This window comes from Triplophysa rosa, linkage group LG23 (assembly GCF_024868665.1).
Source record: "Triplophysa rosa linkage group LG23, Trosa_1v2, whole genome shotgun sequence".
In the NCBI taxonomy this organism is placed as follows: domain Eukaryota; kingdom Metazoa; phylum Chordata; class Actinopteri; order Cypriniformes; family Nemacheilidae; genus Triplophysa; species Triplophysa rosa.
The window spans coordinates 3,114,899-3,139,500 of record NC_079912.1 but is presented as its reverse complement, the minus strand read 5'-3'; the positions used below and the strand labels follow the sequence as shown (position 1 = coordinate 3,139,500).

At 41.4% G+C, this 24,602-nt stretch overlaps 2 protein-coding genes across 4 annotated transcripts; one reads left to right on the top strand and one right to left on the bottom strand.

Annotated features, from left to right (window-relative positions):
* The first annotated feature begins 1,553 nt into the window (after positions 1–1,553).
* LOC130546813 (synaptonemal complex protein 2-like) lies at positions 1,554–24,588 on the top strand. Of its 3 annotated transcripts, none has more exons than XM_057322276.1 (10): positions 1,554–1,783; positions 17,058–17,169; positions 17,571–17,711; positions 17,798–17,887; positions 23,058–23,161; positions 23,420–23,514; positions 23,643–23,742; positions 23,937–23,995; positions 24,204–24,285; positions 24,479–24,588. In XM_057322276.1, the coding sequence occupies exons 3-10, from the start codon at positions 17,585–17,587 to the stop codon at positions 24,542–24,544; spliced, it is 723 nt and encodes a 240-aa protein (XP_057178259.1). In that variant the 5' UTR covers positions 1,554–1,783; positions 17,058–17,169; positions 17,571–17,584; the 3' UTR covers positions 24,545–24,588. The 3 variants fall into 3 exon arrangements, with proteins under 3 accessions (XP_057178259.1, XP_057178258.1, XP_057178260.1); XM_057322275.1 differs by lacking the exon at positions 1,554–1,783 and adding an exon at positions 4,090–7,438; XM_057322277.1 differs by lacking the exons at positions 1,554–1,783; positions 17,058–17,169 and adding an exon at positions 17,178–17,409.
* LOC130546815 (uncharacterized) lies at positions 14,170–15,978 on the bottom strand. The gene has a single exon (XM_057322279.1). It carries the CDS (start codon positions 15,625–15,627, stop codon positions 14,758–14,760), a length of 870 nt encoding a protein of 289 aa, XP_057178262.1. The 5' UTR covers positions 15,628–15,978; the 3' UTR covers positions 14,170–14,757.
* Positions 24,589–24,602: the final 14 nt, after the last annotated feature.

Genomic DNA, 24,602 nt, shown 5'->3' with positions numbered 1-24,602 from the left:
CAAATTGGCCATAAGAGCAACGGGCCATTGAAGTGTAATGACACGTATGCCAACTTCATGGGTACATATCTTTAAAAGCTACAGTAAAAATGTCTGATTTTTGGCTTACTGGTAGTCAAGGACACTGGGTATAAGCCCAATATGAAACTTTTAACACACCCTTAATGGTTCTTGAGATATATCAACTCGAAATGGCCCATGAGTGCACCGACCCATTGAAGTGTATTGACACGTATGCCAACTTCATGGGTCCATTACTTTAAAATGCTAGAGTAAAAATGTCTGCTTTTTTGCTTGTTGGTAGTCACAGACACTGGTTATAACCCCAATCCGAAACTTTCAATGCACCCTTAAAGGTATTTGAGATGTAGCACCTCAAATTGGCCATAAGAGCAACAGCCCATTGAAGTGTATTGACACGCATGCCAACTTCATGGTTCCATAACTTTAAAATGCTACAGTAAAAATGTCTGCTTTTGGGCTAGGTGGTAGTCAAGGACACTGGGTATAACCGTAATGTGAAACTGTCAATGCACCCTTAAGGGTTATTGAGATGTAGCAGCTTAAATTTGCCCATAAGTGCACTGACCCATTGACGTGTATTGACACGCATGCCAACTTCATGGGTCCATAACTTTAAAATGCTACAGTAAAACTGTTTGCTTTTCTGCATGGTGGTAGCCAAGGACACTGGGTATAACCTTTGACATTTTTAAAGCACCCTCAAAAACATCTGAGATAAAGCCTCTCAAAATGGCCCATAAGTGCAATGTCTCATTGAACAGTATTGACACATATGCCAACTTCATGGATCCATAACTTAAAAATGCTGGAGTAGAAATGTCAACCTGTATTTTAATGTAAAGTAATTAGTGCATGTAATTAGCCAAGATCACCATATGTAGTCAATAACTAGTATATTGAATGGTAAATTGAACTGTTGTCATATCGTTTTGTTTTTGTATAACTATAACTATAAACCAGAATCAGAACGAGCTTTATTTGCCAACTGTACACACGCACAAACAAAAAAAATAGGAAAAAAACAAAAACATAAATGCATAGCATATAAATACATAAGATGTAAGAGGATAAGTTAATTACTGCAGTTAATACTGCATATTAAACGGTTCATACTGTGCATTTTACAAACATAAACATAATTTAATCAGTTCAGCCAAAGTGATATTGAGAATAGTAAGGGGAGGGAGTGATGAGGGTTCCTCATGAAGTCCACTATCATCTCAAAGGGCATTCAGCTCAGGCTTGTTATGCCTGCACCAGACAGCCAGCAGAGCAACCTCTCTCCACGCACGCACGCACAGTGTTATTAATATTTAGAAACTGTTCTCTTTTCTAGACACAAAAGTAAAAAAAGCTAAAAAGAGAAAATCGAGGCACGCACGCACAAACATGAACACACACACACACACACACACACACACAGTGTTATTAATATTTAGAAACTGTTCATTGCTCTTTTTTAGACACAAAAGCAAAAAAAGCGAATAAGTGAAAATCTAGACGGTCCCTAAACTGAGCGTGAACAAGAAACCGGAAAATTAAAGAGTCGCGTCTTTTAAGGTGGAGAGGATAGCGTCAATACCAAGCTGCGAATAAGAAGCTGGATTCAGCCTCGTAGAAGAGCCGCACACTGAAACAGAACAGAGCGAGACCTCAGCCTGTGCCGTGTCTCAACCTCGAATTGTCCTACCCTGTCAGATTTTCCTACCGCAGGGCAGAATTTAGGATATAATCTAAACCACATCGACAAAATAAACAGGTAGGATGATTTTACAATGCAAAATACCTTGTCAGATAGTCCTACCAGTTTAAAATGAACACATTAAATAAATTTACATCGTAAATACCCTGTCAGATTATCCTACCAGCATAAAAGAAACATGATTAATTTACAGCGCAATACCCTATAATTGTACTACCAGTACTAAATAAATATGTAGGCCTAGAATGATTTAAAAACGAAAATACACAATCAGATTCCCGTAGCAGTATAAAATAAACAAGTATGATTTTATAGCGCAAGAAAATGACGTAACATTGATGTGCGCATGCCTGGTAGGATAATCTGACGGGTTGTATGAAATTTCGGGACACTATCCCCTTCTAAACCCCTAAACCCTGGCCCCCCCACTAAACATAGCAGCCCCCTCACTTTGTGCACCCTGGTGCCGGCTCTGTATGTAGGCTATGAATATAAAAAGTAGTTTTTATCCAGACTGTAAATGCAGTTAAATATACAGTAATACTGAGTGGGTAATTGTATATTCTGGTGTATTTCTAAGGAAACTGATCCTGATGTAGACCACAATAGACAGTGTAGCAATGATAGTGACAACAACAGGGCTTTTCCTGGCTCAAAATGAGGTGGAGGTGGTGCCATCCTGATCTTGTACATACACATAGGCCTACCGTACCTTTAAGTGGCTTAACCAGAGTGACTTTGAGTTTGACATATTAAAAAAATTCTGTTTGGTTGAATAAAAGTAATGTTTTATATAACTTAATAATTGTCAGTTTTATTATGAAATAAAGCTTTTTTATCATTTTCAACTAACTTTTCAGCCCACAATAGCCAACTGAATTAACCAGTCATTCTAAATGAGCGAAGCTCATTCACATCTTGCATTCTCTGTGGTTCACTTTAAATGATTCGAGGATCTCTTATATTCGTTAGTGACTGAAAAGTTCAATAGTTTAAATGAATCGGTTCAAATGAGTCATTCGTGTGCGAGTCGTTCTGAACGCAATGTGCGTTCATACTGGCGAGCTCGCTGTGTACAGTATATGCTGATTCAACGATCCAACTGCACATCTAAGGACATTACAATGATGTACGTCATGTTAATTTAATAAATTTCAAGAAATTAAGCGTACTTGGATGCAAAACAAACAGCCGTGAAACACAGGCTGGCTCTTGTTCTGCAACTCTTTTTAGCGACTCAGTGTGCTGATAACGAAACAGCGCCTCCACTGTGGCGTAATGCAGCAACTGCAGTTACAAATGACAGTCTGTTAAATGCATGCAGCATTTCTTGTGAAGACTCGCAACATAATTTTGGCCAGAGCCTGAGGCGGCATGACATTTGACGGAGGCGACCGCCTCCAATTTCTCTATGCAGGAAAAACCCTGAGAACAGTGTAGAAAACTATTTCAAACAAAACTATTTTAAGTATTGTTAAATTATTATATAATTGTTTAAATAAGTCAAGTAAACGGCACTAAACTTTAGTGACAATGAGGCTCTGCAGACAAATTTGATTTATGTCCCCACCAATGTCAAAATCAAACTTACGCCCTACCTACTGCCTACCTCTGAGGCAACGTTAAATAACTTAAAGATTTACAGAGATGAAATGATATATTTATCCACTTGGACATTGTTGTTTTGATTTTACTTGTCAATTTACTTGTTTTTCATTTTCTTGTTCTGTTCTGCTTCTGCGCCTCGTTTCTTTGCTCGATCCATTTGATCATGTGACTGTCACAGAGTGAGTGGTTGACATAACTTGATTTAATTAAAATATATTTGTTGAACTCATTGAAAATGCTAGACAGAAGTTAAACTAAATCGTTTATATAATACATTTTTCGTATTTTTTTATGATTTATAACGTTCTCTTTAAAAACACCTTTAATATTTTGGGACAATGGCGCCCCCCCCCTTGTGCGGCTCCTGTATGCACCGCATATACGGCATACCTCATTTTTGCGCCACTGCGGATCCTCTGCATCTGTTATTTTGATCATTTCAATGTGCAACCCTAAAAAAACACTAAAGTAAATTGAGACTTTACGAATAGTGTACAGTAGTGAAAACTAGGACAATTAGGTTGTAATGTAAACATTTTCACACTTAAATATTCTAATTATATAGAATATTGCTCCAGCCTTGTAGTATAACTGAGACAATGGGGGACTACAACAGGGCAGGGACACTGATTTGTTGAATATTTTCGCTTTTAATATAAATAGCAATTTTTCACATTTATTTCCCTCTTTCATTCCCCTAACAGAGTGGACATGTTGTACTTGACCATGCTTGACTTAAATCATAAAACTAATAAAAAACAGACATTATAAAGCAGTGCTTCACATTGACATAGTGGTGTTCTGCCTCTTAAACTGTGAAACGCTGTGTGAGATGTCGAGACATTGGATAAATCTTCAGTTAAACAGCATTGTCATTTTACAGGGTGGACACTCAACTCAATAAATGTACACAAAAAAATCTAAGAACTCCTTACTCTTTTTATAGAAATAACAGAATTTAAATCAGATTGCTCATGTGACGCCCCTTTTCATCTCTCTCCACTGGCTACCGGTTGAAGCCCGTATCAGATTCAAGTCACTAATGCTTGCCTACAGGACTATCACTGGATCTGCACCGACATACTTTCACACCCTCCTACACTCCTACACCCCATCAAGATCCCTGCATTCAGCAAACCAGTGGCGTCTTGTACTGCCTTCCCATAAGGGCAGTAAATCGCTTTCCCGCTCATTCTCCTGGTGGAGCATTCTTCCTAACTCGGTCCGGTCAACCACATCTCTCACAACATTCAAAAAACTTCAAACCCATCTCTTTTGTGAATACTTGACAGACAAATGAAAAAATAAAACCTCTCTCTTTCTCTCAACGGGTAGTGGTCTAGCTTTTGTTGAAACCAGTATTGGCATGTATTGGCACCTATTGCATTATTGCTCCTGTATGACATATTGCTTATTGCTCCTTAAACTATTTGTAAGTCGTTTTGGATAAAAGCGTCCGCTAAATGACTAAATGTAAATTGCATTTACAACCCAGTCTCAAGGCAGTTCGTGGCATTGGCATGAAATTTGGAATCTATTAATTTGTGTTCGTGGAATATTCAATTCAATTCAGTTCAATTTTATTTATATAGCGCTTTTCACAATGTGCATTGTTCCAAAGCAGCTTTACAGGAGCAAATAAGAAAAACACAGAAAGGTAAAACACAGCACAGTGCATGGTGTTTATAGACCAAGCAAGATCATTATAATATATAATATCTAATAAATAAATGAATAAATAAATAAATAAATGCAGTCTCCCGGTGAGCAAGCCAACACTGCACTGCTCTGCTGTGGCGAGGAACCCAAACTCCAATGATGAATAATGGAGAAAAAAAAACCTCAGGAGAAACCAGGCTCAGCCGGGAGGGCCAGATCTCCTCTGATGTGTCATAGCTGCACTCAGTGACCCCGACCAAAGCCACCGAGCAACGTCCACGAAGAACAGGGAGAGCCCACGAGCCGTGACCCAGGAAGCCCCACCCGCCGAAACCGTGCAGGTCCAACCCGGTCCCATTCCGCGATCAACAACAGACAACAGAGGAACAACCAGGGAAAAGTAGTAATGCCATAATTAACTTTATTCCTCTGTTGTCCGACATCGACCACAAAACAAGACCAACCAGACCCACACAGTCCCAACAAATGAAACGCCCCGAACCACAACCAACAAGCCCCCCCACTCCCTACAACACCCACCCAGCTACCTCCAATCAAAGTCACTGAGTGCAGCCATAACTTCAAACTGCTGTCGTGTGATGTAAGTTTAGCATTAAATACCAAGTATTGTAAATTTAGCATTTATGTGACAGGTAGTCCGTCTTTGCTCTCGGTTGGGGATGGAATTGTCTGAGCTGGGCCGGCCAGATGGTCGCCTTTTTCTTGGGTGGTGATGGAATTGCCTTGGATGGAGCTGGATGGTCAGTCAGTCCGCAGGCTCTCGCAGGAGGATGGCACGGGATTTTCCGATGTAGCTGGCGTAATCTCTAGTTGTGGATGGGCATATGACGTTCATCTGGGCCTGGCGGAATCTCTCCCTACCTCGGGATGGGCATCCCGAGGCGAGGGCAGAAACAGAAAGAGAATAATTAGCGTAGCTGCTGTTCATTAGCTATGTATTAGTGAATGCTTGGCTGAAAAGATGTGTCTTTAATCTAGATTTAAATTGGGAGAGTGTGTCTGACCCTCGAATAGTATCGGGGAGGCTATTCCAGAGTTTAGGTGCTACGTATGAGAAAGCTCTACCCCCTTTGGTGGATTTAGTTATTCTAGGTGTTATCAAAAATCAAAAAGGAGTTTTGAGATCTTAGAGAGCGTGATGGGTTGTAGTGTGGTAGAAGCTCTGTTATGTAGGTACGGGCTAAACCGTTTAAGGCTTTATAAGTAATTAAAAGAACTTTAAAGTCAATACGATACTTAATGGGTAACCAGTGAAGGGTTGATAACATTGGGGTTATGTGATCGTATTTTCTGGACCTGGTTAGAACTCTGGCAGCTGCATTCTGAACTAACTGTAGTTTGTTTATTGATGCTGCAGGACAACCACTAAGCAGTGCATTACAGTAGTCAAGTCTTGAGGTCACAAATGCATGAATAAGCTTCTCTGCGTCAGCCACACATAAAATATTTTGCAATTTGGCGACATTTCTAAGGTGGAAGAAGGCTGTTTTTGTGACATTTGAGATGTGATTTTTAAATGACAGGTTGCTGTCTAATATAACGCCAAGGTCTTTAACTGTATTTGTTGGAGTAACAGTGCAGCCTTCAATTTGCAGGTCATAATCCGAAATATTCTGCTCACGTGTCTTTGGTCCGATAAGTAATATTTCTGTTTTATTAGAATTTATTTTGTTATTTTGTAGTATTATTCGGGGGACAGACACAGTCTCTATGCATTTGGAAGCAGTAACATTTCTAACAGATGAGTGGGAGGAACACAGACTATGGTTGAAGTTTTGACTTACCGCTGGTAGACGTAGTCAAGCGGTGCGTAGCGTCTTTGAGATGTTGTCAGACAGAAGAACCGCTCCGATGCTGCTGGGGTGTAGGCCGTCAGGGCGGAAGAGCCTAGGTCGCTCCCAGAACAGATCAAAATTATTAACAAAGAGCAGCTTCTGTTCAATACACCATGAAATCAACCATTTATTTAGAGCAAATAGTCTACTGAACATTTACAATGAGTGCGCACCTTACCTTTAGTGGAGGAAGCGCGTACGTTCCGGACGATTGAGTCTCCGATGACCACAGCGTTGCATTCCGTCTCGCAGAGGGCGGCAAAGCGGTTCCTGGTCGGGATCTCGAAGACCGGTGGCGGCGGTTGGGTCATCGCTCCAGTCCTGGCTCGCGCCTTTCGCCGTGGGTGTGACGGTGCAGGAGTGAAGTTCATTTGGGCTGACCGTGTTCTCGAAGCCTGGGCTCTGTGCAGAGAAACACGCGGAGTAGAAGTGGAAGGAGTATTAAAATCGCGATGAAAACTTACCGCGGATTTGCGAGCGTCAGCTCTGGATGTTTCCAGCGCCGTTTTACGTTCTCGCAGCCGTGTCTGATTCTCCACAGCCTCCAGTTCCGACTGAAGTGCGATCGTTTCCTCATCTGCACTCAGAGGTACAAACACTTCTGAAACATTAGCCATTAGTGATGTAATAATGAGAACAGTGTGTTAAGCAGTGAGCAGGCAGGCTGGGAATGCTAACAGCCTGAGGCTAATAGCGAGTGATCCGATAAAAATAAATTATCGGTGCGTTTAAGGACGATTTTTGGCATGGTATATACTTAAGGATATGTTTTACCCTCGGTGAATAACAATTTAAAACACAAGTCTTAAGATATAACAAGAATAAACGATGTATTAAGAATAAGTTTGAAAGAGCTCCGACTCAAACCACGCGCTCTCAGCAAACAGGAAGTGTATGAATATCTCCATGTTTTCGTGTCAGTGAGCACGACCTGTTTTTAATGTCACTCAGCACAATTTTCTTTTCGTGTCACTCAGCACGACTTTCAATACACATACTTGCGTGTGTATTTACACTTATATTTTTATAACCTGATATCAAAAGAAGTCGTACATATTTTAGGATGTGGCTAACCAACACCTTACTTCACCCCAAACCCTAAAATCACAGCCGCAAAGGCTAATTTAGTTAAAAATGTGAGTTTCACGAGATGGCAAAACAACGATAAATGGCTCCCCTAACCCCGCCCATAAACCTAACATCACAGGGGAAAAGTCAAATCATATCAAAACATACGAATGAAATCATAGGAAAAAGGAATTCACACAAATTAGCCACCTTGTAAAATACATTTACATTTTTATGCATTTGGCATACACTTTTATCCAAAGCGATTTACATTGCATTGTACTATTCAATTTTGTTTCTGACTATGTGCAATCCCCTGGGATTGAACCCATTACCTTGATGTAGCTAGCACAATGCTCTTACCACTGAGCCACAGGAATGCAATTGGTATGAATTCCCATCAGATTGCGTGATATACTGTATATTTATACATATGAAAGATATCGCATATTAGAATACATTAGATTGAAAGTCGTGCTGGGTGACAGTAAACACAAACTAATAGATTACAGTTCGAATTCCTGTGAGACTGTGTTGGCATTTAATGATATAAATGGCATAACCAGGGGTGTCATGAACCCATCTTTTTAAGGGGGCACAGTGTGCGCAACAAAAAAGCATGTCCTGTACGTGTAAAATTTAAGATATATTATATATTATTATATACTATACGTTTATTTTATGCTATATTATAGAGGAATATATCTTAAAGGGCAATCAAAAAACCACACAAATCATTTCGAGAATTATAATTACAGCACCATCCGATTAATCTTCTCCTCAGTAAGAAGTTTAAGGATCATTTCTGTTCAGTCTGCTCATTTTATTGTGTTTAACTACAGCTGTCGTCAGTGTTTTTGTTTGAAAATGGGAGGGGAATGTGTTAAAATATCAAATTGGAGACTGTATTCTGTCGATGGTGGCACTAAACAACAAAACGATGATATTTTAAACTCCTATGTAGCCGAATCTGTGTTGGTTTGTAATGGCCGCCTCCAGTTTTCCATTTGTTTTGCCTCCAGCTAGTGCCGTGACGTCGGCGAGAAAGGGGTCTATTGACTCAATTGATCCGTCTTGTCCTGTATATGCCGATGGGTGTGAAAGTAGTATTAAGTCATCAGCAAAGTCTAAATCTTCAAGGGTGGAAAAGATCACACAACAGAAGCAAGACATACCAGTATCAGATGGACGTCTCATCACCCATCAGTGACCAGATTTAATTGTAAAGCAGACATCATGCATCCTTGTCATACTCCGGTCTTGACTTCAAACCAGATGTCACTTCCTACCACACCACATCAGCTGCACCATGTGATTTAGTATTCCGTATGCCCTCATTATGCACCACAAGCTTGTCTCTATGAACTTGTTTATGATGTTTACATGCAGTTGCCATTCTGCACTCTGTTCCATTGAACATCGTTATGTTACGTAGAGCAAAAACTTGTTTCATTCAGCTCCTTCCTTGTCTGCTTGTTCCTTTCTAATGCCTGTGGCATACTACTTTTTTTACGTGTGCGCGAGCGTATGCGTACAGCCGAACGCACAGCCTTGCAAAGTATACTCAACTCAACTCAACTTTATTTATATAGCGCTTTTACAATTTTCATTGTTACAAAGCAGCTGTACATGAGACATATTGACTATAAGCAAAATAATTAAAGTTGTACCTGCAGAAACAAGAAAAGGTTGAAAACACAGAAGACAGACATACCCACATACAAAACACTCCACACACACAATATGCACACGTACTAACACACATACACACACAGTTTTTAGTCTAGATTTAAACTGACAGAGTGTGTCTGCCTCCCGGACAGTGCAGGGAAGACTATTCCAAAGTTTAGGCGCTAGATAGGAAAAGGATCTACCACCTGCACTTGATTTTGAAATTCTAGGTATTACCAACTGACAGGACGCCTGAGAGCGTAATGCACGTGAAGGACTGTAATACAAAAGGAGTTCATTCAAGTACTGAGGAGCTAAACCATGTAAGGCTTTATAGGTAATAAGCAAGATTTTAAAGTTAACGCGATGCTTTATAGGTAACCAGTGCAAGGTTGACAGAACCGGGCTAATATGTTCATACTTTTTTGTACGTGTAAGAACTCGAGCTGCCGCGTTTTGGACCAATTGGAGTTTTTGTAATAAGCCTGCAGGGCAACCACCTAACAGTGCATTACAGTATCTAGTCTTGATGTCATGAATGCATGAATTAACTTCTCTGCATCTGACATTGACAGCATATGACGTAGTTTAGATATATTCTTAAGATGGAAAAACGCAATTTTACAGGTGTTGGCGACGTGGCTCTCAAATGACAGACTACTATCGAATAGAACGCCAAAGATTCTTTGCTGACGACGAGGGTTTTATGGAACATCCGTCAATAGTTAGACAGTATTCTTGGTTGTTACTTATAGCAGTTTTCGGTCCAATAAGTAACACTTCCGTTTGTCCGAGTTCAGTAATAAAAAGTTGTTACTCATCCAGTTTTTTATATCGACTATGCATTCCATTATTCGATGGAACTGCTGTGTTTCATGAGGCTTCGAGGAAATATAAAGTTGAGTATCATCAGCATAACAGTGAAAGCTAACTCCGTGTCGCTTTATTATATCTCCTAGAGGTAGCATGTATAATGCGAAGAGCAGAGGCCCTAAGACTGAGCCCTGTGGTACACCGTACTGGACTTGCGATTTGCGTGACACCTCATTGTTTATTGCTACAAATTGAAAACGGTCGGATAAATAAGATTTAAACCATTTCAAAGCTATTCCCTTAATGCCGACATAATTTTCGAGTCTATGTAGGAGTGTGCTGTGGTCAATGGTATCGAATGCAGCACTAAGGTCTAGCAGCACCAATAACGAGATACAACCTCGGTCAGACGCCAATAGCAGATCATTTGTAACTCTGATCAAAGCAGTCTCTGTACTGTGACATGCTCTAAATCCAGACTGGAATTCTTCATTGATGTCATTCCTTTGGAGGAAGGAGCATAATTGAGTTGAAACTACTTTTTCCAGAACTTTAGATATGAAAGGTAGATTTGATATAGGCCTGTAGTTCCTTAGTTCTCTAGGGTCGAGTTGGGGTTTTTTGACAAGGGGCCTTATAACAGCCACCTTATATGCTTTAGGCACATGTCCTAATGTCAGAGATGAGTTAATAATACCAAGAAGAGGATCTATAATTTCTGGGAGCATCTCTTTCAGTAGATTTGTAGATAGGATCTAGTATGCATGTTGTTGATTTAGATGATCTAATATTTTAGACAGCTCATCTTGATCTACGGTATAAAATAATTGCATTATCTCCTTAAGGGGCGCTTATGTTATTTGTTCAGCGGGTTTCACTCTGATTGCATTGTTATAATTTTTTATCTAATATCTTGGATTTTATATGTGAAGTAGTTCATAAATTCATCACTGCTATGCTGATATACAGGATCGAGAAGTCACTGACGATTTATTTTTTGTTAATTTAGCCACCGTGTTAAATAAAAACCTATGGGTTGTGCTGGTTTTCTTCTATATAGTGATGAAAAGTAGGCGGATCTAGAAGTTTTTAGGGCTTTCCTGTATTTTCGAATACTATCCTTCCATGCTGTACGAAATACCTCTAATTTAGTTTTCTTAAAGTTGCGCTCCATTTTTCGGGCCGCTTTCTTTAGAGCCTGAGTGTGTTCATTATACCACTGGTGTGGGGACTGCCATTTTAATCTTCTTTTAAACGTAGTGGAGCAACTGTGTCTAGCGCTACCGAGAAGGTGGAATTAAAATTTTCAGTGGTAAGTGTCAAGATCTTCAACGTTATTTCTCATGTAGGATTTGAGACAATTCGGGCAGATTATCGAGAAACGCATCTTTGGTAGTTGAAGTTATTGTTTACCATATTTGTAACAATGAGTTTTATTTGCAGCCGTAGGCCAGTGAAGCAAACATAATACCAGATAATGATCCGAAATGTCTTCACTCTGCTGAAGGATTTTAACGTCGTCCACATTTATACCGTAAACAGTATTAAATCTAAAGTATGATTACGAAGGTGAGTGGGTCCTGACACATGTTGACTAACTGTCATCTGTCCTTTGGATTCAGGCCGTGACAGAATCCAAAGGCCAGAAACGAACCCAGCAGGCATGAACGGTTCCCTGCGAGCCCGCCAGACTTGTTTGTTGTTTGGGCTTCGGCAGGGGGATCGCGGGATCAGAGATTTCGCTCGGGAGTTTGTGGCTGCTGCGGGGGAGACTGAGTTCGGTGAGGCAGAGCTCAAGGTTATTTTTAACAGCTGCCTCACCGAGCCTCTCAAGTGGGCCGAGGTGGAGATGTTGAGCTCCCCGTGGTTGGGTGACATGATCAGGTACGTGGTCAACCGGGATGATCCCTGGCCTTTAGTGCCAGACTGGGTATCCACTCCCTTGGCTACTGTCCCGGAGGATCGCGTCCTGGCCGCCCTTACCCTGGGGAACTCGGCACCTCCATCCGCCTCACCCCCCGCAGTAACTCCACCACCAGCTAGCCTCCATGGTAGGCGTGGACGGAGGGAGTCGTGGGACTCCCCGTCCGACTCCTCCAACACGGAGCTAGTCGTGCCCCCCATTGCTTCTCAGCAGCCGGCCACACGTCCCGTGGGCCGGTCAAAGAAGAAGAAGCCGAGGAGGGGGGCACTCCCCAGTCCTGTCCAGCCACAGGCGCCCAGTCCTGCCCAGCAGCCGGCAGTCCAGCCAGTGCAGCCGGCTACCACTCCGGTGCAGCCGGCGTCCAGTCCGGTGGTGCTGCCGATGTCCTATCCGGCGTCCAGTCCGGTGCAGCCGGCGTCCAGTCCGGTGGTGCAGCCGGCGTCCAGTCCGGTGGTGCAGCCGGTGTCCAGTCCAGTGCCCAGTCTTGTGTCCAGTCCTGTGTCCAGTCTTGTGTCCAGTCTTTTGTCTAGTCATGTGTCCAGGCCGATGATCCAGCCGGCGTCCAGTCCGGTGATCCAGCCGGCGTCCAGTCCGGTGATCCAGCATGCGTCCAGTCCGGTGATCCAGCCGGCGTCCAGTCCGGTGATCCAGCCGGCCTTCCAGCCGGCGTCCAGTCCGGTGATCCAGCCGGCCTTCCAGCCGGTGTCAAGCCCTGTCCAGCCGGCCTTCCAGCCGGCGTCAAGCCCTGTCCAGCCGGCCTTCCAGCCGGGTCAAGCCCTGTCCAGCCGGCCTTCCAGCCGGTCCCTGGGAGACCCCCAGGGTCAAGGACTGTTCCCCCCAGGACTCCTCCTAAATCCCCTTGGACTACGCACCCTCAGGTGCAGCCGGGGACTGGGACTTCTCCCCATCCCCATGGACTGCCCCCTATGGGCTCTGGTTTGGCCCCTCCCCCTCCCATGTTTGTTGTTTTTATTGTCTCACCCTAGTCCCTTTGTTATTGTGTCTTGTCTGCCCTTGATTTTGTTTTCTTTGTTTTGTCTTGTCCTGTCTGTCTCCCAGTCTGTCTTGTCTCGTCCGTCTACCCTTTGGTGAGCACCTGGAGGTGCTCATTAAAGGGGGGGCTTCTGTCATGGCTCTGCTTCCTTAGTCATGTTTTTCTTGGTCCTGTAGCAGAGCCATGGCAAAGCCTTAGGTTTTATGTGAGAAGACCATGAGATGTTTGTTTTTTGACATCTCATGTGTTTTCTCAGGTCTTGTCATTGGTCCCGCCCCTCTCGTTTCCGGTATTGTCTCCCTCTTGTGTCTTATGTTCTACACCTGCCCCTGCTCGTTATCCCTCGTTTGTCTTCTCTATTTATACCCTCATGTTTCTTTGTCTTGTGCCTTTGGATTGCGTTGAGTGTGTACGTTTGTCGAGCTTACCCATGGTTGATGTCTGCTTTACGTTCCATGTGCTCCCTGTTCCTGTTTCAGTAAGTGTTTAGTTTAGTCTTTGTCAAAGTATTGTCTAGTTTAGTGTTTAGTTAGCCTTGGTCCTGTTGTGTGTATCATTATTTTGTTACTTTGTCATTTACCCCCTCGTGGGTTTTTGTTTTGTCTTTTGTTTCTTTGTTAAAATAAAGTCTCTGTTAACCCCTTACTGTCTGCCTGCATTTGGGTTCTTCTGCCAGCCTTGACACTAACGCGCATGGAGTTAAGAGTGTCTTTGAAAGCCATTCCTAAGGCATCTGTATCGTTATCTACATGGATGTTAAAGTCACCAACGACAAGGACGATCTGCGGCCAGTACTAGTTCTGATAAGAACCCACCAAATTCTTTAATAAAATCTGTGTGGTGCCCTGGAGGCCTATACAATAGCTAAAATAAATTTTAAAAATGTTTTATCTTTAGTATTAGGTGTTGAAACATGAAGAACCATGACTTCAAAAGAATTATATTTAGAGTTCGACTTCTGGGAAATGCTAAGAGAGTTATTGTAAAGTGCTGCGACACCTCCCCCTCTGCCTTTTAGACGAGGCTCGTGTTTATAATAATAATCTTGGGGGACAGATTCATTTAAAGCAATATAATCATCTGGTTTTAGCCATGTTTCTGTCAAACAGAGCATGTCTATTTTATGATCTGTTATCATATCGTTAACAAAAAGTGCTTTATTAGAGAGAGATCTAATATTTAGCAATCCGAGTCGTAACAGTTGATTATCTGTATTTTGTTCATGTTTAGTTTGTTTAACGTTTATTAAATTACTTTCAAGAGGTTTACGCATTATTTTATGTTTGCTAATCCGGGGGACAGACACAGTCTCTATTTTGTGATGTTTGGGAGAACGGATTACTACATGTTGTACATTTTGTGTATTCTGCGACGTGAGACGGCAAGCAGACAGTTGGTTAAGCCATACTGTCTGCTCCCTGACCTGGGCCCCAGCGAGTCAAGTTTTAGCATTAGCATTAAGACTTTTTGCCATATTTCTAGACAGGATGGAAGTCCCAGCCCAGGAGGGATGGAGACCATCTCGTTTCAACAGGTCAGGTCTGCCCTCAAAACTCTTCCAGTTATTTATAAAAACTATATCATTCTGCAGGCACCACTCAGACAACCAGCCATTTAGTGATGATAATCTGCTATAAATCTCATCACCACGATAAGCATTGAGGGGGCCAGAGAATATTACAGTGTCTGACATCATGCTTGCGAGCTCACACACCTCTTTAATGTTATCTTTTGTGATCTCCGATTGACGGAGTCGAACATCATTTGTGCCGACGTGAATGACAATCTTACTGAATTTACGATTAGCCTTAGCCAGCACATTTAAATTTGACTTGATGTCAGGCGCTCTGGCTCCCGGTAAACATTTGACTATGGTGGCTGGTGCCTCTATGTTAACGTTCCGAACAATAGAATCACCGATAACTAGGGCACTTTCAGCAGGTTTCTCAGTCGGTGCGTCACTGAGCGGGGCAAACCTGTTCGAGACTGTAATCGGAACGGTCGAGTGATGTTTTGTCCTGCGACTACGCCGTCTCACAGTCACGAAGTTTCCCAGCTGCGGAGGATTTTCAACCGGAACCGAGCTGTGTGCGCTAATGTTGCTCGCATCCAAAGTGTTTTCTATCGTCGTTAAACTCTTACTATCCTCAGATAAAGATTGGATGCGAGACTCTAATTCTAAGATCTTCTCTGTCAGCCTAACTATTTCCCTGCATTTATCGCATATAAAACCCTCGCAGCTGACAGAGAAGGCTAAGCTAAACATATGACATGAGGTGCAAGTAACAATAATAGGAATAGAAGCCATAACTCACCGGATTTGAAGTGCAATTCCAACTTACCAAGGTTGCTCGATGGATCGTAGTATACTCGCTTAAAAAGAGAAACAGTTAGCACACAAGTCAAACAAGAGGCAAGATGATATTCCACAGTGTGAACAGAAAGCAAGCTAACACGCTATTGCTATGCTAACGGCGTTGTTAACTATCACTTTTGGTTTAGACTCTTCCAAGTAAATAACAGGAACAGGGATTATTGAGATATCAGGATAAATTAGCAACGACAATAATAATTAACGATAATAAAATACACTAATATTAGAGCGAAGTGGTAAGCGCACTGATACAAACAAGCTGCCGGCAGCGATGCAGGAAACAGGAAGCAGGAAAAGCAGGAAGCTTTCGACCCGTACGCGTACACACGGGTATTGACAGGGGTCAGGTTTTCTTCTACTACCTTGAATCGATGCTCCCAGGACACTGTTGCCTCCTGGTGTTAAACTAATTACTGCAAGAGATGGAATGCGCATGTGCGACCTGTGTGTACTTTGTGTGCAAGGCAACAAAATTTCAGCTGTACTATTCTGAGGACAAAATTTGCGTCACGCACACTGTACGCTGTCCCTCATGCATTCGTAAAAAGGGAACTATACTTCAGCCTTAAGTGTTTCATCAACAGCTTTAGACAGTCTGCTCATGATCACCTTGTGAGGATTTTGCTTGGAATTGACAGGAGGTTAATACCTCGCCAGTTGTTGCAGACGTTGAGTGTGCCTTTTTTTTGGAATCTTGACGACCAACCCTTTTTAATTCTGCATGTAAGTTGTCTTGTCCTGGAGCTTTATAATTTTTCAGTGGTTCTTATTTCATTTTTTGTTGGTGGTTCAATGTTGATGTCGAGGTCTGCTTTTGGTTTTTCTCTATTCAGTACTTCTTTGAAATGTTCAGCCCAAGGTGCATATTGTTCTGCTTCTGTTCTGTTGCTTTAAAAACCCAGTTCATGAGTCAAAATGACTGTGGCTGACACATGCTTTGCATAAACGACGGTGCATACTATTGTCTGAAAGCCTTGTTATGGTTTCGGGCAAGCAGGTGTTTCTGTGAGCTCCGACCGCGTGCAGACGATGATTACATCACTAGCTAGCCTGATTGATAGTTTGTGATTTAAAATGGAAAAAATCTCCAAAAGGTGACGAGAGTGCAGCACACAACTGATAAAGTGTCTTCCTATAGAATCGTGCAACTGATTAATAGATAACTAAATCATTTGGAGGTTGCATGCAAAACTGACTTTGTTCAAAAATCTGAGTAGGCCACGTGCCTCTGTTTGAATGGGAATGATGCCTCTGACGATATTCTTAAATCCTGGTGACTTAAGTTATCTAAATATAAGTGACCCATGTATGAAAAACAATCGGCCCTAAAAGTGTGGGTCTTTTTCATGAATGTTGTTTTTTAGTATTCAACACCAAAGCACAGATGTCTTGGAAAGGAGAGAAGAGAAAATGAAGAATGGCAGAGAACAGTGAATGTTGAATCCTCTCTGTTAAAAGAGACGACAGCTGATTCAGGTTTGTGGTCTGTTTATTTATTCTCTTGTCAAGGTTTTTAAAAGTTTACAGTGCTTCTGGATCTATCTGTAATGAGGAAGGCGGGACGAGAGCCGTGAGGCAACGAGGCGGGGCCGGTGGCGTGAGTGATAGTGGGAATCAGATGTGCGCACACCGGTCCCGCATGTCTCACGGTGGAGATCGGGAGCATAAGAGGACGAGCGACAGGACTACAGACAAGAGAGGACCGGGCCCGGACATGTTAAGTTTGTATTTATGTTCTTGTGGCCTTTTATTTCCATGTTATTGTTTGTTTATTTTATTAAAGTTTTTGAATGTTCGCCGGTTCCCGCCTCCTTTCATGTTCATTTGAACCTTGCTACACTGACTTATTTCATTTATTCTATTGTTGTCCTTTTCAGGTTTTCAGGAAAAGATGGCTATTTCTGACAGCAGTTTCCTGATGGAAGAACCTGACAATCTTGAAATTGAAAATCTAGAGGAACATGCTTTAGATATAGAAGCATCACTTCCCCAAACAAGTGAACCACCTGAATCATCAGGCATGTTACCCCCAAAACTTGAACCCAATGTGTGGCATCTTTAGCCAGATTAAATGGGATCAACTGTGGTTGTATGTACCACACAGAGCCGTATGGGGATCTGAAAAGGGACCAGTTGCTGCCTAGACTTAATCCCAAGAGGCTTTTCACATCCAGGTCACTAGAGGACGCTGCAGGTAAATAATCTTTAAAGCGTTTGAGTTTAGACTGAACACAACTGCATTGACAAATGCAGATTACCATTAGATGATGACCAATGCTGTACAAAATGTATTTACAATCTCATATTACAGAACTACATATAGCAGACTAAAATATTCTGATTCATTTTGATCTTTATTTTAAACCACTGACGTTGTTGGGACGTTGATGGTTTTAAATTGGGATAAATTATACATTATATTTTGTTATTTAGCTGTCAATCTTAAAATGGTTTTATTTTTGAAAAGTAAAGTTCTGTCATTTGGACTAGGGACATTTGGTTAGTTTTGACTGCCCACTGGATTTTGTTATACAGATCTGGCAACCCTCCAAGCTGGTCTGTAATGGCCAAGAGCAAGCCGACTGGGTGTTTGCAAAACATTTTTCTACACATTCTATGTGTTTTTTACAGCCTGGGGTTTTGAAGTGTTGTGGCATTTTGACAAAATGTAGTCTCAATTTGAAGGCTGCGTTAGCTGTAATCGGGCCTTAAAAGTTAGGCCTGACAGGGCCCGAGCCCGGCAGAATTCGGCCCAAGCCCGACAAGTTAATTTTGATTGACAGCTTTTTAAAAGCCCAAACCCGTTTACAGCCCAACATTATTCAAATGTGTGCACGCACACAGCTTTTGTCAAGAATGAGTCATTTATACATGTTTTAACATAATTTATTCATGACTAACGTAGGCTATAGGCCACTTCGAAGTTGGAACAAAGAAATAAAATAAGTCCCCTGTAACATCGTAACATCTCAGCACTCTAAATAGGCCTAGGCCTAGGCCAACGCGCCAATAAAAATGAGTCTTTCTTAACAAATTAAATTAAGATAAATGCTAAATTAAGATGGGTATTTGGCAATAACAAAATTAAGATAAAGGCTCTGCGGGATTTCCTTTGCCACTGCTCCACAATCTGGCCTCAACGCGCCGACGGTGAATAGCACATCTTAAATTTAATAAAAGAATAATGCTAACATTAGCCTATATACTATATAATTTAATAAACCTTTACTCACCAAGATTAGGCTACATGTTTTTGTGGAGGAAAATTATTGAATCCACTGTAGATGACTTCAGCGCTGTCCTGCGCTGTGACTGATGGTGTGTCCAGCAGCACTGTACACCCTTTCGCTGCTGCTACTGGCCGGGATGCATAGTACTGATCTGGCTAATTTTGCAAGTTTTGGGTAGGATGGTTTGTTGATCTTCCACCAGCCAAGAACTGGGTCTCGAATCTTCACATCTAGTGCACCTGCAGCCATGGCTTGCAGAAGAGTGCGGGCATGAGCATGTACGGCATTCCTGTCTGAGTGTGACAACATTCTCAGCTGGTTAAATTTTGGCCAGAGGAATGTTGCAATCTTGTGGAGGTCCTGTATTATCACTTCATGCGCGAGCTAGTCTTCGTGCCATTTACGCATGCCAGCTTGCTGAGGGGAGTCCAGGGTATTGGGCTGACAGTGGCGTTTCAGTTTCTCACACCAGAGACACATACGATTAAGTGTTGTATACTTGTCTCCCTCAAGTTCCCGCTGTTCCCCTCATGCCTCCAGCTTTTCATGGAGCTCATGATAAATGGCCTGTATAGATGTTGGTGTGAGGTACACCGTACTGAACCGAGGGTCTCCCATTTGCAGCAATGTTTTTTTGACAGTTGCGCAGCCAACCCCGACTGTTTAACGTACCTGACTAATGATTTGGCAGCAGAAATGGTATCTCCTATGTCCAGAGCACCGTTGGCTTTGGATTACTCTGCAATGTCGAGTCCATGGCGCAGTACTGTATTAATGACATGGTCGATGCAGTCCAATCTCTGGTATTTACATTTACAGTTAGTCATTTAGAAGACGCTTTTATCCAAAGCGACTTACAAAGTGTTTAGGGAGCAATAAGCGATATGTCTTACAGGAGCAATAATACAATAGGTGCCAATACAAAGTTACTGGTTTCAACAAAAGCTAGACCACTACCTGTTGAGAGACCACTACCCGTTGTTTTTCATTTGTCTGTAAAGTATTCACAGAAGAGATGGGTTTTAAGTAGTTTTTTGAATGTTGCGAGAGATGTGGTTGACCGGAATGGTATGGCCGCAGAGCTAATTTAATGTTTGCCCCCTCATCGGTCACCCATACAATTTTGCTGAGAGAGGAAGCGTCAAGGCCAAACTTTGTCGCCAGTAGTTTCAATATTTCCTGTCTGATATTTTCTCCCATCTTTGCCTCTTTCAAAGGGAACATTGTAGTTGTCAGAGTTTTATTCACCAGTCCCATATCTTCACTTATGAAATGGCATGTGATTGTTGAAGGATGGCACAGTCGCAATGACCACAGACATGTGGACAGAGGATTATCGGAAAATTAGTTATATGACAGTCTTATGTTTCTGTACTAAAGCTTCCCTCTTTTCTTCCATGTCAGTGCACCTCTTCGCAATTGTCACATGGCGGGGAATAACAGAGTTTTACGGGAACCCTCCCATACATATCCCCGACATTAATTAGTTCTTGCGCCAGCTCTTCAAACCCAATGCCATTTACGATATTAAAAGGCCTAATGTCTTTACAGCAAAAGCTGACACACTTCTCCGTCATCATTTGTTTCACCTTTCCAGGGATGGGTTTTGATGCTGTAACAAACGATTTGATTGTAGGTTGATCCTGGGCACTGGCAGGTGTTGAACAGCTGCGATCAGCATGCCTTATCAGCGATGAATTCCCTGTCGTTTTGCTGTAATGCATTTTTTGCATTTCACATAACCCACTGGCTCATTATTCTCATTATTCACATGGTCAAAACTTTTCCACACCTCAAGACTTTGCTTTAGTAGCTGGTGCAACCAAAACGTAGTCGCCAAAGGCAAGCCTCCGTTTCACCTCCTCCGCATCCATTTTCGCATCTTTCTCGCGCTAATCGAAATGCATCAGATGACCGCTCATTTACCGCGCAATCCAGAGCCCGGCCCGAGCCCGTGTAAAATGATAGAAATTAAGCACAGATATTCAGCTCTGGGCTGCGTCCTCCGGAAGTCGCATTTGTTGACCGTATACATCATCGAGGTTGTCGCATTGCAGTTTTGCTGCAGCATTTTCTCTAAAAACTCAAAACCTAACACTTCCTATGTCTTAAGAGACTCCATCCCTACAGTGAAGTATGATAATGGCAGCATCATGATGTGTACGGGCTTCTCATCAGCAGGGACTGGCCATTTTGTTAGAATTTAAGGATTATTGGTTGGAGTGAGACAAAGGCAAATACTGCAAGAGAACCTACTAAGGAGGCACAATTAAAAAAAATTGCAGTCCACAAGTGTCACTTACTTGAACAACCTGAAGAAAATCTGCCAAAAATAATTGCCAAAAAGGTCATTGTTGTACCTGAATCCTGATCCGAAATAACACCAAATTTGCTGTTATTGGCACACTTTGTAGAAAATGTCTTAACAAAGCTGTACTGCTGTGGAGTACATTTCCCATTATAGTGTATTTATTTAGTTTAAACCAGTCATCTATAACATATATCATGTAATATAAAATAATATTTTAAGACCTATTAATAGCAGCCCAGATAGCAAGAGAGCACGTGAAAACCAATGTTAAAAACTGTTGATTTGTCAATGTTACTGCGTCAGTATCACTTTTGCACACGCAAATAATGTTGACATTTATTTTGAAATTTCAAAATGCAATATTGGCTACTAGAGATGTTTTAAGAGTTGTACTTTAGCATGGTAAATAATGTAAATCTATATTTTATGTTGTACTGAGTGCTACAGTGTGATAAGATGAAAGACATTTCTAAGAGCGTGTGCTGTCTTCTCCTGCCCCAACCCTTAGTGCCCCCTTATTTTTTTTGCCACTGCCCCTCAAAATGTCTGTGCACGGCCCTTGGTACATACGTACAGCATGTACCTAATTGCAGCAAAAGGTGGCTTGACCACATATTAATGTGTGGGCCTTGAATACTTGGAAAATAATTGATAAAACAAAAATATTTTGCTAACAACAACAAAGTTACTTTACAATTAATATTTTTGAGCAGCAGGTTTGTAACTTAAAGTAGATTTAATTTACAATTTTGTTTTAAACATAAACTACCTAGTTCTTAAATTTTCTTTCATTAATCCAAAAAATTTAAACACTTTAGTCTCGTTTTAAGTAAAGTTGAACTCAAATTGAAAACAGTGGAAAGTAGTATTAAGTAGTAATTAAGTCTACAGTAAGTTACTGGCAAAGTTTTACAGTGTAGATTAAGGTTGAAATTTGTCATTTCTTTTTCTTCAGTGAAATGTGTTTAGTATTATAATATTGGTCCACCTCAGGAGACCAAGCTAAATACATTTTTGTTTTTAAATTAAATTTGCCATGTATGCAACCCTGTTAACCAAACATAGGACATGCCTTTTATCAAAACCCTGATTAAACACCTCTACTTATGGACTGTCTAGATTCTTTGGGATCTGTGTTGGAAATGTAACATTTATGGTATATTTCTGTATATTATAAACTTACTTGTTTTGCGAAAGTCGCCACCACATGGAAAAAAGCCCCAGTGCAAATGACAAATTTTGAATAACAAGCACCATCGTTTCAAGATCACATACAGTATGAATAAAAGGAGGCGCATCCTTTCTGAAACATATCAAGGATTCTCTACTTTTGTTAATACCTAAACAAGTTACAATTATTTAATTTTATCAGTAGAAGTAACCTCACTGGGACTAAATGCCATGTCGCCATCTGCAGGTTTTCTACCACAGATACACACAAGTGATTTTGTTGAGTTATTTCAGTAAGTTTTTAACCACTATCAGTTCAGATATTAATTTTTTCCCAGTTTAGCATATGTTTACTTGATGTTTTTGTTTTCATGTTAGATTAAACCCTGTTCACAATGTCTTGATTGTAGTTTGGGGAGGCCAAAGTCATGGATCTGAGTAGTAATAGTGATGTTTGTTTTAGCAAATGCCATTTCTTGATATTTTGACTTTGTTGAAACAAAATTTAGCTTGGATAAAAGGCCTGTTTTCCTGAAGCTCTTTTAGAAAAGCAGCTTTTGTTTGCTGCTACTCTTGGCCAGACAAAGAGAGTGACTTGAATCCTAATGAAAATGTGTGTGTGTGTGTGTGTGTGTGTGTGTGTGTGTGTATAGAGAGAGTTACTAAAGTGTTGGAGGATGAGTCTGAAGAAGAGTTGGGTGCAGGTGTCAGAGCAGCATTTAACTCCTTTAAGACTCAGCTGAAAGCTCATTTTTCTGTGAGTACCAAGCAAAAGCAACCAAAACAAGCTATCTGTCTGTCTCGCACGATTTCAGACTGTCTGTGAGTTGTGTGCCTATAAACCAGTTAATGTAACTTGTTTTAAACACTTTTTAGACAATTGTGCTGTAGGCCTATATAGTAAGTTGTATCAGCCTGTCTGTAATTGTCTGCAGCTAAAAACGAAGGAAAATGATGATGGGAACTATTCCTTTTAACAATTGTATATATTTTGACTCTGTTCTGTGTGCTTCAGAGCAGGTATAAAAGAATCGAAGCTAGATCAATGCAGTCCCTAACAGACTGTCAGAGAAATGTGACCTCTCTCTTGGGAACGGTACACAGTCAAAGGTAAAGAGCACAACACGAACATTCAGCAGCCTGTTTTCACAGCGTGTACATTACTTGAAGTTAAGTGATTAAAACACCACTGCTCACATTTCATCTGCAATGTCAGTGTTTTATCTGTCTACACACAGATTGTTACATTTGGAGCATTTTCAGAACAGTGTGGTGCAGCAGCTGGAATGTTTGGAGCAGGACTGTCTGTCTCTTAAAGCCATCGAGAAAGAAACCGTGGTCTGTTTCCACTGCTCACTACAACGGGCACATTCTCCACATGCTTTTGACAGGATTGTGAAAACTATCCTGAATTTAAATGTGTATTATGTCCTTGAATGCAAACTGAAATGAATGTGCTTCTGTGAACAGAGGATATTTAATAGCAGAAGTCAGTGCTGTTCTCTGAGTAATAGATCGTGATCATGTTTCAGAATTTCTGGCAGTCAGAGTCGAATACAGTTCGAGCTTTTTGTGATCGACAGCAAAAGAGGTACAGAACTCTAAAACAAGTATCAAGTTTGTAATCCAATCCTAACAAAGCCAGACAAATTTAGTGCTGTGCTCAATGTTTATGGGCTAACATTTGGTAGGCTATCCAGGTAATTGATGCATTTATAAAATCCGTTTGTCTTCCACTGTACACATACACTGCAGAAATGGTATTCGTTTTGTGTTCTGAGCTCTGTGTTCAATGTCAGGTTGGATTCTCTGACCGTCCCTCAAGAAAGTGCTGTTGCCTCATACGGTCGATCAGAGAACCAAGAGGCTAAAGTCAGTTTGGTAAGCAGTTTTTTCTTTACAACTCTTATTTGCCAGCGCAATGTCTAGACTTTAGACTTCAGACTGAGAGATATGGCCATTTTTAATGGCATGAGGTAATATTTTTTACCATGTACTGTGTGCTCTTATTAACACCTACTATACATGCTCTGATCTCAATGTGTAGAGAATTCAGATGTCTTCTTGCCTTCAGCTTGCAGATGTTGTGGCCTCCCAGTGTCCTTCAGAACAATCGAACGCAGAGGATTTGTCCTCATAAGACTGCTATTGCTTTGCTTTCATTTTTTTTTCTGTCTGTCCGGGATGTCTACACCTTA

What these genes read in the sequence shown, in the direction of transcription:
- LOC130546815 (XM_057322279.1), bottom strand. Translation starts at nt 15,627, where the DNA reads ATGGCTTCTATTCCTATTATTGTTACTTGCACCTCATGTCATATGTTT.
- LOC130546813 (XM_057322275.1), top strand. Translation starts at nt 7,340, where the DNA reads ATGTTTCCAGCGCCGTTTTACGTTCTCGCAGCCGTGTCTGATTCTCCA. An exon ending in TGTGATCGACAGCAAAAGAG is followed by an intron (nt 23,996 to 24,203) that starts GTACAGAACTCT and finishes GTTCAATGTCAG; the next exon opens with GTTGGATTCTCTGACCGTCC. An exon ending in AAGAGGCTAAAGTCAGTTTG is followed by an intron (nt 24,286 to 24,478) that starts GTAAGCAGTTTT and finishes TCTTGCCTTCAG; the next exon opens with CTTGCAGATGTTGTGGCCTC.